Source organism: Colias philodice, chromosome 15 (genome assembly GCF_061535455.1).
Source record: "Colias philodice isolate Cphi_HAF_F1 chromosome 15, ilColPhil1 Martin Lab GWU primary, whole genome shotgun sequence".
NCBI lineage: Eukaryota > Metazoa > Arthropoda > Insecta > Lepidoptera > Pieridae > Colias > Colias philodice.
In genome coordinates, this window is record NC_143100.1 from 9,634,132 (window position 1) to 9,652,982 (window position 18,851).

Sequence of the window (18,851 nt, forward strand, 5' to 3'; positions counted from 1 at the left end):
ATTGTACAGTCCCCGCCCACAGCGATGTTTTAACCGCTGACGTCAATTTAAGGCTCTTACACTCCGATTTCAAAGGACTTTGTAATCTTGGGTTCCTTGAAGCAAATTGCCAGTGAAAACCGCAAGGCTAACAGTGTCGTATTCAGTACCTTCGTAACCAAGTTAATTACTCCTTGTTTTGGTTTCGAGTCCATTAAGTAGTAGGGAATTATGTTTCTTAAATGATACAATCTCCTTTTTACTTGGGGCTATAATTGTTTAAATTGCTGTCAGTACGAGTGGATGTGAATGGGAGCGGTAATGGTATTTAATTAATTACAATTATGCTTTCTAAACAAGGAATATATTTTTTGCCTGGGTTTTTTACCTATACTTACTAATATTATAAAGCTGAAGAGTTTGTTTGTTTGTTTGAACGCGCTAATCTCGGGAACTACTGGTCCGATTTGAAAAATTCTTTCGGTGTTAGATAACCCATTTACCGAGGAAGGCTTATAGGCTATATATTATTATCTCGCTAAGACCAACAACTGCGGGTAAAATAATTTGACGTGATTTTTGAAAGAAAAAAAAACTTACTTGGGTTTATTTGGGTCAGATGTGATATCATTGTCAGTAAATAAATAAACGACTATTAGAACTGGAATCATAGTTTATGGAAGATAGTTCCTAATAGTTGAATGAGTACTGCTGAATAATTTGTTATTTTAGAACTGTGTAAGTTTTGAACTAACTAAATAAAAATAATGATATTTTAAATATTTAAGTTACAATATTTATTTGCCATAAACTTTGTAACGTGTTGAAATTTAAACTTTATTCTCATAGTTTGTTGAGCTTCCATTTCCACTTCTTGTATTCCAGGAAAAGCTGGGAATATGTGAACTTTGTAGCTGTTGCATGAACGTATTACTCGTGGTCAAAGTTTAGAAACATTAAAATGTATCACTTGAAGCACCTATACTTTAGAAATCCAAACAAGCATTTGTCACTGAAAGAGAGTTTTGTGAAGAATAAGTAGATATATAGAAGACTAGCTGCTCCGCGCGGTTTCACCCCCGTGGCTCCACTCCTGTTGCCCGTAGCGTGATGAAATATAGCCTATAACCTTCCTCGATAAATGGGCTATCTAACACAGAAAGAATTTTTCAAATCAGACCAGTAGTTCCCGAGATTAGTGCGTTCAAACAAACAAACAAACAAACTCTTCAGCTTTATAATATTAGTATAGATATACTGTAAATTAATAAGAAGTATACTGTGATAATAACGAGTTTGAAAGAAAGCTTTATTTGAAAAAGCGTGGAATATCATTTGAAATTATTACAATATTTTTTGTTAAATTGAAATGTGTGGGTACTTACTTTTGTTCTGAGACGCCTATCATCCAACAAATGCCTCCTACGTAGTAAAATGTCAAGAATCTCCATAGGTCTTTTACAAATTGTAAGCTCGATACAACATCATTCTAATTTTTTGGAGATCAATCTTTATTAATTCAGTTTATAATACATGCCTAACAATGGTTATATTAAAACGTTAATACTTACGTCTAAAGAGTGTTTACGAGGATTAGGGGAGACCGAGGGGAGTTGAAACAATTTTCACGTTTTGTTTAATATAAATCATACTATTATCAGAAATCTTATAGTACTGGTACCAATCGATAGGTTATTCTATACACTTGCGAATGATTAGCATAAATAAACGGTAAGCGTTAAAAATGATGGTGAAAAATTGACTTAATCGCAACAAGTCAACTTGTTTCAATTCCCCTCATACCTAGGTAAGATGAAACAGAGGTCGAGGAGAGTTGAAACATTATGATTCTGGGGAGTAAGAGGAGCTGCAAAATAAAAATGTTGATTTGATTCAAAGGTTTTAATTAAAACTTATATTTTCAAGTGATCAACGACCTTTATAAGTAATATTTTAATGACATATCAGTCAAGTAGGTATAATACAAATAATAAACACTTAAATTAATAAAAATTAACATGCGTAACATCAATTATAATCAGTCAAATCAACAAAATATTTTACATTTTTATAAAACTAAATCTTTGACATAAAATAGTTAATAATCAGTCGTTTTTTAAGTATTACAATCAGTACCTACTATAAACTATTTAAGTAACAATAATTTAAAAATTTCAAAAACAAAGTTCTCCACCAGCACAAGCTTCATGAGCCCGAGCCCACAGGCCACAATTGGCATTTCAGACATTGAGCCCACTTTTCTTTGGATCTGTTATTTGAATATGATTCCATACAGCAAATGCAGCAGGATTCCTATTTTTCTTGACAACCTTAACCTTTTTAGTTTTATAGCCTGGTTTTGATCTTTTTCTTGCTTTAGTTCCTCCAATAGGCATGCTTAAACAAATAAACACATTAAATCAATAATCAAATCCTATAATCTTCGTACTTTTTAGCTATAATCAGATATTAAATTGAAAACAAGGAGAGTTGAAACAGTCTGTTTCAAATCACCTCGGTGAGAAAAAACCTCCCAATTTTTACTCAAATCACGATAAAGCAGTAAATACACAGAAATCAAATTTACCAAGTATATTTCAAGAATCTATAGATAATAAGTTTGTAAAACATATATAACTCAACCCAAAAAATAAAACCAATATTAAAGTACGAGCATCGTAAAAAATCATGAAATACTTACTTTTTGCGATTTTCGGCACATGTCATTCAGAACTACACAACTGCACAAATGACGCCACCGGCGTGAACTGACGCGATAGCTGGTGGAGGGAGTTGGTTAAAAAAGACGTTGCCAGATCGCTAACAGTTTTATGTTCCGAGAAATCGGGACTGTTTCAACTCACCTTTGTTTCAAAACCCCTCGGTCTCCCCTACAGGCCTTTGTGAGCCGTCTGTTCAATTAATTTATTAGATAGGCTTAAAAAAGCAAACGTATAGATTGAAGTAAAACACACAAAAATCTGCCAGACAAACATGCAAATTCGAATAGCCCACGTTTCGGCTGGTATTATGTGAAATGGTCCATAGGATTATGCGACTCGTGGCAGCCGGTTCGACTTAATTAAGTGCATGTTGCTTATTCAACTGCCTTTTGACCCGTATCTTTCGCATGAACGTTTGTGTATCGATCGTTGTACAATGTACATACACGTTTCGTTTAGATTTATGTTTGCTTTATTAAAATGTTGTTTTTGCTTATGTATATGTTGTATTTGAGTTTATTTTTAAGCTATATGCTATTGCATAGCTTCTATCGCGGGCCTTGAGCGCGGGGACCGAATCCAGAAATTACGTAACGAAAAACCTCACGCTCCCCACTCCGACGGGCGCGGAGGTGTGGCTTGAAGGCATAGCATGCAATAGCTTTACCGCGGCAGTCCCCGAGTGCCACACGTCTTTTTTTATTTCTTATGTAACTAAAACGAAAGTTATAAGAATTTCTAATAGCAAATGTGCAGTTGCATTCGCGTCATTGGTGCATCGATGGTTTTATAATTACTGTCGCCTTTTGAAAAAATAGTGATCAAAACTTGTCGGTGTATTTTAGCAGGCGCCTACATTTATTAGTTTATTTATTCTTCTTTTCATTCTTCTTGCTGCAGCTGCTACTGGATTTAACAAGTACTAAAAAAGAAACAAATAGGACAGCTGGGGATATGATTGCTATACTTTGATGAAATATTTTTAAATACAATCCAGTAGTTTCCTTTAAGAGTTTTTGTCAATATCTTGTCTTTAACTGAAAATATTGCTAAAAATATACTTGACTGTTCACAAAACGTGTTTACTACTAATAAATTGTAGCGTTATATCACCAAGGAAACCCTTAATAAACCGTCTACGAAAATACTTGTTTCCCGAGCTTATAAGGAATACAAACCTAATTAGATAGCACAATACGAGACATACAGAGATTTAATAAAAGATTTCGCGATGAACCGAAGCGTAAAATGAAGTTCCTTCCATAGATTATAGTGCCTATTGTCGGATATCGCTAGGAAATTGCTAGCTGCTCTCTTGCGGCGTTCTGTATGTATGCCAGGTTGGGATTTGTTCTGGGGATTTAACGAAAATGTACAGGATAAACATGTGCTATGAACTAATTGGTGTTATCTTTGATTGAATTGTTGGTTTGTAATAATTAGAGGTTGATAGAACCATTTGAAATAATGGCAATTTAATAACGAATTTGCAAAGCTTTATGTTGTCAAGTCTTACACTTTTATTTACATAGCATCAATGATATTTTATGTATAGATACGTTATATACTCACAATATATCCAAAAAAAATGCTTCATATGCAGTGTCAGGCACACACAAATACAATTTTCATTTTACTTAATTTATTACATTGACAGACTGTGTAAGAGAGATGGCTCTAATAAAATGATATAAACAAAAAAGACAAAGATAGTTTGTCACTTCCGCGCAGGTGTAAGCAAAAGTCATAAGAATTCACCAATTAAATATAAATAAACAAATAGTTGCCATGGTTATTGGCATAGATTAATGACACAGAAGGTTCAATGTTATAGATGTTAGGTTTCCTGCACAAGTAAATAAATGTGACAATTTCATTTACCATTTTATGATTATTATGATGTCGTATTAAAATGAAAAAAAAAATAAAAAAACTTTTTTGGAGATATAACTGTATTAAGTATTTATTACTAGCTGTGGTGTTCGTTTTCGGTCATCATCATTTCACCCGATAATCACCCACTGCTGAGCATACTGCATATAGTCCTCCTTATAGAACTCCATAAGGACCGATCTTACGCTATTCGTTTCAAGGCAGTTCCCGAAACCCGTACAAGGTCATCACTCCAACTTGTAGGATAATTATAATAATCGTGGTGCCTAGATGAAAAAAAAGGATGAAATAAAAGAAAGGATGAAGTATAAGCCTTTTTTATCTAAAACACAAATAAAATTTATGTTCAATAGCTATTTACAGAAAAGCAAATAGCATTTTTCATCAGTAGCGATAATCTTTTCTTCAAAGTATACGTATATTCAACATCATTTTTGCAAACATACATTTTTGCCATCACGATTTCATTGTATATAATAAATAGATATATGTATTTGTTAATTATATGCACTGTGTGGATTTAAATGTAAAATTAATCAAGTATTTACCCAAATCGAAATTAATAAAATAACCGTTCTATTTTCAATAATCGTATCTACATGATAATCTTTGAACACAGTGTACGCTAGCTTTGTCACACTAGTGATTGAAGCAATGTTTTATCCCTTTCATTATTTCAAGCAAGTGTCATTAATAAAGAATTGTAAATTGTTATTTTTACTCTTAAACTGTAATAATTTAATATATTTTGCTGTGATATGACATTCCTTTATCTTTCTTTATTTTTTTGCACGAATACGTGCACTTTCTGAACACACAGGAAGGCATTTTCGACAACTTTAATGTACCTATCGGCACATGCGCTCACTGGGACCGGTGACAATCTGACTGATTGCATTGGTCCCAAATAGGACCAATTCACGGAATCAGTTTTGGTGCGTTGATGACGTATCTACCTCTTGTTTCTATATATAATATCATTGCATAGCATATTAATTTTATTTATAAGCGAATATAATTATAATAATTAATAAAAATCAATTTTTAAACAATGAGTTCAAGCGTGATAAAAAAATTTTATTTCATACGTTGGCGAATGGCGTTTAATAGTTATTGAGGATTACACAGAACAAGAATATTTTGTAAGGAGTAAAAAATATCTATTCTTGTTCTTCGTATTTTTCAGCCTGGATCAAGTACAAGTCTGTTCCTCAAATGATAGCCTCCAAATAATAATTAGGCGTAAAAATTTGTTATTAAATTATATTTAATTCCTATAAATACTTTCAGGTTTCCAGGAAGGAGAGATTAAGGAAGACTACTAAGTTAAACATTGCGAAGAGAAAATAAGTAGGAGTAACAATTTTTACCCCAAAAATTTTAATGATGTTCCATGAAGATTTGTAATATTATGACCATTTTGAACGTAACAAGATATCCATTGTACATTACAAAACTATAAATAAATATAAAATGAAAAGGTAATGCTATATTTATTACGTAGATATAGGTAAAGTGCTCTTAAGTATGTTAGTTTAGGTCACGGTTAGAATAATAGAGGTCAGGTTAGGTCGCACAAAAAAGGCATTGTGCGAAGTAAAGTTTGAAGACCTCTTGTAGTAATTTAGTGATGTATTTTCTAATTAGGTTAATGATATTGTTGAGAGAAATGGAGTTGACAAAGACATTTAAAAATAAATAGGTATTTAAATTTTTAAAAATTCCGAAAGCACTTTATATAGTGAGTGAGTATATTTTAAAAGTGAAAGTAATAATATATCCCTAGTATATATTGTAATTACCCTTGATACTACTCTCACCTCTTGACAGCATTTTGTAAATTATTATCAATTAACATATTATCTTTAACTAACTAAACTTACTAAGTAACTAACTCTAACTTTGTTTCATGACAACATTGTAACGTATAGCATTTTATATTAGAACCTTGTTGTGATTTTTTAATAACTACTCATTATAATAGTTCTTACGCAAACCAAGAAGGAAATAAGGTGATATAGTTTTTAGCATTTATATAGTTTTAAAACAGTTTTGAACTTGAAGAAGAGAATAAAATCTACGAAAACAAAGTAATACCTATCTTAAAATTTTAAGTAATAGCCCAATAATATGACCCACATCAGCTGTATTCTGGTGTCTTGTAACGAAAATATCTTATTTTTTTTATATAGTCTAGCGACATTATTGCAAACGAATATTATGGTTAATAAAAACACGTACAATACAAAGCAACCATTTAATATATATTCGTAACTAACAAAAACATCAACATTAAAATATTACCCAACGTATCACAAATTTTCTTATTTCTTATATTATCTATTGTGATTTTTTGTCTTCAGTCTCATCGTCGTATTTTGTTGGCGTCTCACCGGGCTTCAGTAACTTTCCAACGATATCGTATTTTTCTGTAAAAAAGTAATCATATTCATATATCAATCTTATTTTGAGTAATATAATTTGTTTCCAAAAGTTTTATTACTATCTGACTAGGAGAGGAAGGGGAAAAACATGTCTGAACTCTGAATAGGCAAGCTTAGGTTTTTATAGTATAACAACCTTTGTTCCAGTTTTAAAACATAAATTACATAATGTAACCTTTTATAATGTAGGTATATATTATAAATTTATATAATGTAAACTAGGTAAACTATAATATGTACTGTTGGATAAATTGCATTTTTCCTTTGATGAACGAGAAGTCAAGGAAAATAGTTTTGTAATTAATAATATTACATAGGTAAATTGTAACAGGAAATAAATTGTATGTATGTATTGTCTTTTTCGTCTTTCCTTAAAGGTAACAAAAGGAAATGTTATTGGCAACAATTTATTTTTATAGCTTTACAGTTTATATTAAGGCTATATTAGTAATTGTTCATGCAATTTATTAATTATTTATTGAGCTATATAAAAAATCTAATGTAAATAATGTATATAGGACAATAAATTCTAAAAAAATTAAGTAAAATATTGTCGGTACTGGCTTCGTTATTTATACAAACATTGTCAGTATTATCAGTTGATAAAATGTGATATATCGCGTAGCACGTTTGATAAGAAGATTATCGAACGTTACTCAATATTTTTAAGAAATATTTCATAGTAGGTAGATATAAGTACAGTGGCTATTATTTGAAAATTATAAGGAATACAAATAAATTGATGATGCGACGGGATTCGAACAGATATAGTTACGTTAATCTGCAACTATTCAATTTTTATACCTACATACATAATAATATTGACCAGTGATCATTCTCTGATACGGCTGGACCGATTCTAATGAAATTTGTGTTGACTCGGCTAACATCTCTTTTTCATACCAGGGATAAAAATATGGCTACTTTATAGATAACTTACCCCTGAACTGATCCTCCCATTCCTTAGCGGATGCGACCTCATCAGGCGAGAGATCGCTGCAGTCATCATATTCCTTATCCGAAGCGGCTACTTCACCCGTAGCTAGGCCTCGAGTCGCGTCTTTGCCTGCGAATGCGGCGTATGGACCACCTGGAAAATTTAATTTTATTGGTTTTTTTTTTATCTTTAGTATACAAATAATGTTGCTAGACTTAAAAATATTTTTTTACATGTAGCAGATTTATTTCTTGTTTTCGTCATGTTACAGAAATAAAATGTCCCTGCAAAAGTTTTATTTCTTATACGAATAATATAACATAACCCACAAAAGCTGTGTCCAATGAATAAACCCATTATTTAAAAAAATGGTTGTTTACACATTAGCCGCATAAAACATGCTGATAGAACAAAAATAAAGCCTACATAATTTTCGTGACATTGTTGTTGTTAAAAAAAGTGCATCATACATTTGAAAATTGGTGTCAACGACTTTGCTCTTAATCTTACACTTTCTATTCCGACAATTCAAGTAAAATTTGGACTGCATACGCCAGTTTTTACCGTTATATACTATTATCCAGGCCTATAAGGGCAATGAACGTTATTTTAACAGCTGCATTAAGAGTATGACAGAAACTACAAGCACATATTATAATAAATCTAGGTACTTAATCACTACATAGTATAAAACAAAGTCGCTTTCTCTGACCCTATTTCCCTTTGTATGCTTAAATCTTTAAAACTACGCAACGGAGTTTGATGCGGTTTTTTTAATAGATAGAGTGATTCAAGAGGAAGGTTTTAATATAATATAATTTATTAGGTTTTAGACAAAGCGGGCGAAGCCGCGGGCGATAAGCTAGTAATATTATAAAGCTGAAGAGTTTGTTTGTTTGAACGCACTAATCTTAGGAACTACTGGTCCGATTTGAAAAATTCTTTCGGTGTTAGATAGCCCATTTATCTATATATAGGTTATATCATCATGCTAAGACCAACAGGACCGGAGCACTGAGGGTAAAACCGCGGGGCACAGCTAGTAATTATTTACAATACTTTACTAGCTACGCGTTCGTTGCGCGTTGTACCGAAAATAATCAGTATGCACAAGTTATTAAAATTCGACTTTGACCTCCTGTACGAGGCCGTGCGACAGAGACGGCTGTTAGCAATATTGTGCTCTATCATAGTGTAAGAGTTTCATAAATAAAATAAACAATCTCTACTAAAATAAAAATATGCTCGTAGTTATTTATGAAGGCGATGAGTAATGCAATGAGCAATGTAATTTTGGCTATGCCTAAAAGATGTTGATAATTTGATATCATAGATAGGTAATATTTTAAATTATTCTCTATAATAATAAATATAGACAACACGAATGTTAGATATGAAGTGTGAGATATGAATATTATAAAATATTAATTTATAAGATTTAAATGGTTTCCAAATAATTTGTATGAGTTAAAATTATAATCAGAGTTTACAGTGTCCTAAATATGTATTTTGAAAATTTATCGGAATATTTTATTTTTCAGATTTTCAGGTGTATCCTTAGTAAAAATTTAATTACTGTTATTATAAGTCGGTTTAAGATAAGAAGGATAATTATTTAAATACAATTTACGAGACAATTATTATTTTTACGATGGAGTGGTAAAAAAGCAATTATGTCCTTATAATCGAGACTGTCAATGTCGGCTTATTATATTTTCAATGTTGCTTGTAGAGCCATTAAAATTTTACGCAAAAAATATAAAAATCCTTGGCCAAGGAATAATTGTTGTTTATTTGTAATATTTCTCATATTTTATGTTGTCGTAATTCTCTACAACATATTGGTAACAAATTCTGACTATAACTAAAAATTATTATAAAAATATTGGATCGATAGGTACTAATGGACCAAAGAATACTAATGTAAATAATTAAAAAAACAGGTTTCTCATTTCGTATAATTGATTTATATTCTAAACTATAAGCTATATTATAGCTACGCGGTTTTACCCGCATGGCTCCGCTCATGTTGGTCTTAGCGTGATGATGAATGGGCTATCTAACACCGAAATAATTTTTCAAATCGGACCAGTAGTTCCTAAGATCAGCGCGTTCAAACAAACAAACTCTCCAGCTTTATAATATTAGTATAGAAACTCAGTGTCTGTAACAATTTATTATTTATTAAAATAAATGTTTGAATAAAAGCACCCATTATAGAATAATGTAGATAGTTTTTATAGTTATCTCTATGGCAATAGATTATTTTCGAAGTAGTTATTGTATAACAAGAAAGTATCGCACAGTTATTTTAACTCATATATTACCTTCTAACGTTAAAAGTATTCTTGATTGCTATCACGAGTACTAAGATTTTATTTAAATAAGGTGTATTTAATTTAAGTAACGGTACTAAAATAATAAAATTTCATAAAATTATTGTTAAGCATTAAAATTACCTCATTATAATTGTAAATATTAATTAACATACACTTTGAATTATCATAATAAATATATATGAATTTTTTAACATTATTTATGCATTGTTTTTAATTATTTTTACGTAACTACTCATAATATTATTTTTTTAATCATGCGCCATTGGTGTGTGGAATTTTTAAAATATACGTAGGTGTGTGTATTTATTTAAGGCGATAACGTATAATCAATTAAAAAAACTGGTTAGTTGGTTTACCAAGGTTGAAACTCCATGCGCGAATTTATCATAACAGTGAAAAAAATTAAAAAAAATTGTTGTTATGTTGTTCATATGCTCACATAAAAAGATCAACCATTATTAAAAATAGGGTTTAGATATTCAAAATAATAGGAATATGGTAGTAATCTCATAAAATTCATTACCTTATTTTTCGTTTGTTATGACTAAATTTTGTATGAATTGTTGTTGGCCGATCGACTATCAAGAAGAGAAGATGGTTTCGGTTCATTGTTCAAATCATGGTTTCGTTTATTGCAAATATTAATAATATTAAACCTACGATAAATATATTTGAATTATAGTAGAATGTACTCTATCTAGGAAATTTGAATGTAAAAACACTCAAAATTTCTTAGATAGAGTACCTACCTACTACGTAAAAAAATACTTTCTTCCCTGTCTCTCTGATTATAATTGAATGAAATTATAGAACTAAATCATATTATGTAGTAGGTATGTAGTAATAATTTCTCTAATATAGTAAACAGCTGATTATAGATAAACTACCTAGTAAGTCTATTAATAGCATATTATTAGATATAACTATTGCATTAATAAACCATTATCGAATGTCAGATTTATGGAAGAATATTCATGTAACGGTGTATTTAAGGGTGCATTTAGATCAAACGAGCGAATGCTCATTTTAACCCAAATTATTTTAGTGTAAACAGGCGTCAAATTATTTTAGTGTAAACAGGCGTAGAGCATTCTTTCGATTTTCTTAATGCGTTCGAAAATATTCTATGCAATTTTCTAATATTGACAAACACTGAATACGAGTTTTCGTTTACACTAATAGATCACAAAAGAATGCTCTTGCTCTAGCTGTAGCTCTTTGTTCGGATGGTCTATATACCTACATCTATAATATGTAAATAGACAATCTAAAAATTAAAATAATTCACACCATTTCCTTTGAATTATTCGTTAAAACAAACAGTCAAAAATATCTTTAATCTTTATATTATTATTATAAAGGGTCATGATGATACAGCAAGGTCTCTTTAGTTAATAACAACAGTCGTAATCCGTGCAATGAATCTAAATTCATGTTTAAATGCATGTTCATTAATATGTTATCTTATCTTTAATCAGTCATATCAATACTAGCCCAAATATAGAACAGACTAAATAATGTATTTTAACATTAAATAACATAATTAATGTGTTATTTAATAATTACTATAATATTGTTAATTATCAATTTGTGAAAGCATAATTAGGGCTGATTTTTCAATCCTTGGTTAAAAATTATTCGTTGAATAACGTATTAAACAACCAATTCAAAAATGTATTTGACAGTACAGGTGACATTTTAATATTATCGTGTAATACTTTATTGGACGGATTATAGACGGATAACCAAGGATTGAAAAATCGGTCCTTAATCAAACGTATTTGTTAAACTGAATGTGTGACGTCTAAGCATGAACTTGTCACAGTTTAGTAAGTTAAAATAATTATAATTATCCTTCTTTCCGCATAGAATTAAAAGTTATTAGAACAATATGTTATTGTTTACAGCAATGTATTTATAACCAAACAAAAGTTATCTACTAATTGGTTCGAATAAAATTTGCTCTATTTACTTGAACTCTATATTTGAAAATAACTAGTATTCAACAAAGATTGTAATAATTTAGTTTATTTACTGTAATGTATGTCCATATTGTTGCTGAATAAGTGTATGATCAACATTACTCATGCGTAAATGTACATAAATATTAAATACTTATAATATTACTAGTGGTCCGCCTCGGCTTCGCCCGTGGTACCTACATGTTTAAACTATCCTATCTCTCAAGTTGGATCGAACTGCACATGGTGTGCGAATTTTATTATAATCGGTTAAGTGGTTTAGGAGTCCATTGAGGACAAACTTTGTGACACGAGATTTATATATATTATTAAGACATTCACTACAACACGCCATCTAGTGGTAAGTAGTAAGAACTTAGTATAAATGGATTAAAATAAGTGATACATTGTTTAATAGGTTAGTCGTCCGTCGCCGTGCTAGTGAGCGGACGTGTTACAAAATATCTGTGCTAAACAAATAATAGTATTTCAATCAAAAAAGAACCTTAATGCAAGTGATTTACAGTTCATTATTAAAAAAAGTGTCGCCACTACTAGTGCCTTTTTAGATGTGAGAATCAACGAGTCACAAGCAATTGTGTGCGATTGATAACCGAACACAACATCCCCGTGCACTCTAAGTTCACTGTAATAACGTGCATTTTTCAACGTTTTATAGACACTGCCGCAAATCAAGTGAATATTATAACTTAAGTTTTGTTTACTGCGCTGTCGCTTGAACGTGTTTACAATATTGAAACTTTAACAAATACTAGTTATGAGTCTTCTACGATCACCGAATAATTCCGAATCACGCTGCAGTTCGCAGCCGGACTTATCAAAAATTACTGTGGAACCATCAATATCTACAATAACAACTCGTAAGAGAAAACAACCAGATTTATGTAGTTGTAACCAAGAAATAAGCGAAATGCGTAATGAGCTATCGCGAATGACTACGTTGCTCGAGAAATTCGTTACATCTCAACAGCAAAATATGGATAAGGTGCGCGAAAACATTTCAGAAATTGGTTTAGAAATAAAATGCATAAAAGAATCGACTTCTACTCTTATGAAGGCACATGATGATATGAAAACTTCACTTTCAGAATTGAATTTAAAAATTACCACACAAGAAGAAAAAATTACCTGTTTGGAAACTGATTTATCGGCCCTAAAAATCGGATCTCCTCCTACATTACCCGGAAAAATGTTACTGTCAAATGAACAAACAATTCGTGAACTGCGTGAGCGAATAATAAGAGAAAAAAATATAATAATAACAGGTTTATCAGAGAATAACTCCAATAATTCAGGACAAGATACAAGTGAAATTAATTCACTACTCTCTAGCATAATTGAAAACTGCCCACAACCGTCAAAAATATTTCGGCTCGGTAAATTTGTACCAGGCAAGAACCGCAAAATTAAGGTATATTTTGAAGAACCACAAACAGCTAAAATTATACTCCGCAATAAAGAAAAATTTCCAGAACACATCAAGATTTATTCCGATCGCACTCCCTCTCAAATAAACTACTTCAATGAGATTAAAAATGAACTAGAAAATCGTACTAAAAATGGTGAAAAAGACTTAATCATTAAATTTATAAAAGGAGTCCCTACAATAATCCATATTCCAAAAAACTCCAATCTCAATCAATAAACCCAATTATTAACAATAAAAAGTCTATAAACGATAATGTCACATACCAAATAGAAAATGACTATGGATGTCTACAATTAAATAAATCACGTATTAACTTCTTTTACACGAATATCCGCAGTATACGAAAAAAAGGCAAATTTGACGAATTGAAGTCTATAATTGGAAGCATGTCCCGTACTATTCATGTTATACTCTTAACAGAAACATGGCTCAAATCAGAAGAGGAAGCAGCTAAAATGCAAATTCCTAACTACACACATTACTATAGCTACCGATCTGATAAAATCGGTGGTGGAGTCTCAGCCTATGTACACAATGATTTACAGCATAGCTTAATTAATTCTCTCTATGAAAATGGTAATAATTACCTTTGGATTAATCTAAAAAAATATGCACTAGACATAGCAGTTATTTACTATCCTGGCGATAATAATCTAAAATCTTTTCTGTCATCATTTGAAACACAAATACAGAATCACAACAGGGCTCTTGTATTTGGCGATTTTAATATAAATTTGTTAAAGGCTGATAAAAGAACTAAATTATATAAGGCTGTCATAAAAGAGACCGGGTATAAAATACTTAATAATATTGAAGAAAAATATTGTACAAGAGAAACGGCTACATCTAAATCTATTATCGATCACATAAGCTCAAATTTAATAAATGACAAATTCCATATGACAACTATCGATGCTTCTTTGTCTGACCACAAGCAAATAATATTACAGTTAAAAAAATTCAAGCCACCTCCAAAACAGAAGATGAAATACGCGGCTATTGACTACACTAAATTAGAAAAACTAATTACGACAACATCTCATGAAATACCTGACACCTATAATGCCCTTGAAGATTATATTGTAAATGTAATTAATAAAAGCAAAATCACTAAAACGAAAATACTTAACCTACCACAGAAAGACTGGATTAACAAAGACATATTACTATCTATTAACAGAAGAAATGAATCATGGAGAAATTTAAGGCTAGACCCGGATAATGAAAAACTGAAGATAATGTTCAAAGAGAATAAGAAGATCACTGAAGATAAAATCAAAACTACGAAAGAGACATACTACTATAAAGAATTTACTAAGTATAACAAAGACCCAAAGAAGACATGGACCCTTATTAATACTCTTGCAACAAACAAACTTAAAAACTATGATAGTCCCCTTAAATTAAATTCTGAATTTGGTCCAATTACAAACATTTCTGATATTTGTAAAACATTTAATGAGTTTTTCTCCACAGTTGGTCCTAACCTTGCAGAACATATTCCAATCAGATACCACAACAACACAGTTCATACATTACCAATCATACATCATCATAGTCACTCATTATCTGCATTTTTACCGTGTAACGAAAAAGAAATAAATAATATAATTAAAAATCTTGACCCTAATTGTAGTACAGGCATAGATGGTGTGACCACTAAAGCCATAAAATCCATTAGTAAATTAATTTTAGACAAACTTACAATTAGTTTTAATAATCTATTATCAAACGGAGAATTCCCGGACTCACTAAAAATTGCTAAGGTTAGTCCCATCTACAAATCGGGAGATAAAATGGAAGTAAACAATTATCGTCCCATCTCTGTACTACCAGTGATTTCCAAAATTCTCGAGAAAATTATTTACAACCGCTTAAATGATCATTTGAATTTAATAAAATTTATATCTAACAAACAATACGGATTTCGGCCACAGTCTAATACATTATCAGCTACAATAGATTTAGTCACAAATATTAAACATAACTTTGATCGTAAAAATATTGCTTTAGGAGTATTCATTGATTTAAAAAAAGCATTTGACACAGTTAGTCACTCATTATTAATAAAAAAACTCGAGGCTATTGGAATTACTGGTATTGCACTAAAAATGTTTATTTCATATCTAAATAACCGAACACAACTTGTCAAAATTGGCAATACGCAAAGCGATCCCTTACCAATGACCTGTGGAATACCACAGGGATCGGTGTTAGGACCACTGTTGTTCTTAATTTATGTGAATAATATCCATGACATAGGCCTACATGGCGAAATTACCCAATACGCAGATGATACATGTCTATTTTATTTCGGATCCTGTATAAATAATATTATTTCACAAGCTCAGGAAGACCTCAACCACTTATTTGAATGGTTTCAGTACAACCTCTTAACTGTTAACGTATTAAAAACATCCTATGTTATTTTTAAAGCAAAAAATAAAAAAATTCCACCTCATGTGCCAATTACTTTGAATGGAATTCCACTTCAACAAAAAAGTAATGAAAAATATCTTGGTTTAAGAATAGATAGTGGCTTGTCCTGGAACATTCAAATAGACCATGTTAAATCTAAACTCTCATCCCTTGCTGGCTCACTTCGCAGGGTTGTAGGATGCCTTCCTAAACAGGTCCGCATAAATATTTATAATTCCTTAGTAAAATCACATCTTATGTATTTAATCGAGGTATGGGGAAGTGCTCCCAAATACAAACTAAAAGAGTTACAAATAATTCAGAATAAAATAATTAAAATATTATATCACTATCATTACCTAACACCGTCAATCAAAATTTATAAAGACACAAAACTGATGAACATCAAACAATTATATAAATATACAACATGTATTCTTATTAAGAAAATTTTAGACAAGAACATACATACAGCACTAACTTTCACGAAAAATAAACCAGCTTATTCTAAACGTAACACAAAGGATATAGACATACCGAAGGTCAGGACCGGCTATGGACAGAAATGTATTACTTTTGAAGGTGCCAAATTCTATAATAAACTAAACAATGATATAAAAACAGCTGAATCGATTTATACATTTAAAAAGCGCCTAGCTGATCACATACTTAATGACCAATCACTTCTGGAATAAAATACCTACCTTTGGAATAGCTGTGCCCGGACGACTGTTAGATTATTTATTTACTTTGTTATGTTATTCTCATGTAATTAGCTTTAAGTCTTTAAATGAGAATAAATGATTCTTTAAACCTAATAGCAAAAGTTTGTGAAATTTTGTATCTGCAAATTGTAGGTGCAGATGTTACTTTATCAAGCGAAACAGATTTATCTAACTGGATGAAATAGCACAGATATAGATTACACTAGATAAGCACTTAGCATAGATTCATAGAAACTAAAAATCTAGGCATGGCAGAGCCTAGAAGTCCTGTACAAAACAATCACGACCAATCAGGTTCTTAATACAATTAGACCGTGATGAATTGATGATGTAATAGTCGCCGTATGAACAATAGATTGATCTTTAAGACCTAATAAATTGAGCAATACTAATTTACACTGAGAAATAATTGATTAATATTATACTTTACTAATAATATCAATCAATTAACAATTTCTACGAAAATTTTGTATGTGCCTAAACATAAAATAGTGATTAAAATATAGCACAGTCTTGCCATGACCAGCAAATAATTTATATTATAGGTTAGGTTAGTATACATAGTTATATAAATAACACCTATTTACCACGGCTAGAACTTGAAAACTCCACTACGTAGAGTTTAAATGAGGTAAATACAAGTGAGAAATAACTGTGTCTCAGTAAGTTTTACTAACACAAGTACTTATCAGATTCAGCATGTGACTTGCAAGGTAAGCGGCAATTACAAACACAAAGCAGTTAGTACTATTCCAACTCCCTATACTATGAAGTCATTACTCCCTAGAGCATAGGAACTACTAGGGGACTAACAACGAAGCGTATATAAATTGGTTTGAAAATGAACAACAATTTTTTATACGTATGTATGTAACGCATCGTAAGTTGCTTTTGCGCAGCTATTGGTGTAATTCTGACGTAAGAATCTTAATCTTAATCTTAATTCTTAATACTATCTTAATACTATTATAAAGGCGAAAGTTTGTATGGATGTATGGATGTATGGATGTCTGGATGTATGGATGTATGGATGTTTGTTACTCTTTCACGTAAAAACTACTGAACCGATTACAATGAAATTTAGCACACATATAGAGGGTAACTTGGATTAACACATAGGATAGGTTTTATCCCGGAAATCCCACGGGAACGGGAACTATGCGGGTTTTCCTTTGAAAATGCGGGCGAAGCCGCGGGCGGAAATCTAGTGATATCTAAATTTTGCTTGAACAACGTAAATTACGTACGTGCCTCTTATAATGAAATAACTTATTTTCTATTGTAGTGTACTGTAATGTAGTGTTAGATAAGTTCAGCCTGTTTTTATTTTTTACGTACCCGGTCCATAAAATCGTTTTCCCTTAGTCACGTCAAATATTATTCCATTAACGGCCAGTAACACTCGTCCTTCTGCGTTGGTTCCATCGTATTTTTTTAGTTCAGCAACTGTCATGTCTTGCCGCAACTTGGGCATCGGCGGCGGGACGCTCACCGGCTCGACCGTTTCGAAATGGGACCTTATTATCTTATACAGAAGGTATAGAATGAAAAATACGAGCACTAGGTTAAGGGGACTCGTTAGTTCGTCCCAAAAACTAGATGTGTCTGTTTCGGCCATTTTGTACGTGTGCGTTTCGCGGGCGGTTGGAGTGGACTGAGTTAGTGAGTTATCAAGTTGTTGTTAGAAGGTCAACGCGTATCGTGTATTGAGTATCAACATAGCGTAAGAGACGCATATAATATAAGTGTGTCATATTAACCATCTGTCCAGGTATCGCATTATGAAAAATGTTAACCAATTTCGCTTATTCAAAATGGGCTAATAATAATTGATTACTCAGACTGAAAACTATTATTGAAGTACCAAATTACAAAAATTTAACAAGTTTCTCATAAACATTCCTTTACTGTACCAAAGGTTGTCTGGAAGAAATCGCTCTAAAGCGATAAGACCGCCATTTGTATAAACACGGTCAGCAGTT

General features: G+C 31.4%; 1 protein-coding gene and 1 long non-coding RNA gene across 2 annotated transcripts; both read right to left on the minus strand.

The window, feature by feature from the left end:
* Positions 1-1,579: 1,579 nt before the first annotated feature.
* LOC149482468 (uncharacterized) lies at positions 1,580-2,833 on the minus strand. Its single transcript, XR_016316753.1, has 2 exons — positions 2,681-2,833; positions 1,580-2,376 (listed from the first exon to the last, which is right to left on the minus strand). It is a non-coding gene; the product is annotated as an uncharacterized LOC149482468 (long non-coding RNA).
* Positions 2,834-6,838: 4,005 nt separating this feature from the next.
* Positions 6,839-18,532, minus strand: LOC149482469 (membrane-associated progesterone receptor component 1-like). Its single transcript, XM_089704009.1, has 3 exons — positions 18,208-18,532; positions 7,980-8,129; positions 6,839-7,024 (listed from the first exon to the last, which is right to left on the minus strand). Exons 1-3 carry the CDS (start codon positions 18,485-18,487, stop codon positions 6,936-6,938), a joined length of 519 nt encoding a protein of 172 aa, XP_089560135.1. The 5' UTR covers positions 18,488-18,532; the 3' UTR covers positions 6,839-6,935.
* Positions 18,533-18,851: the final 319 nt, after the last annotated feature.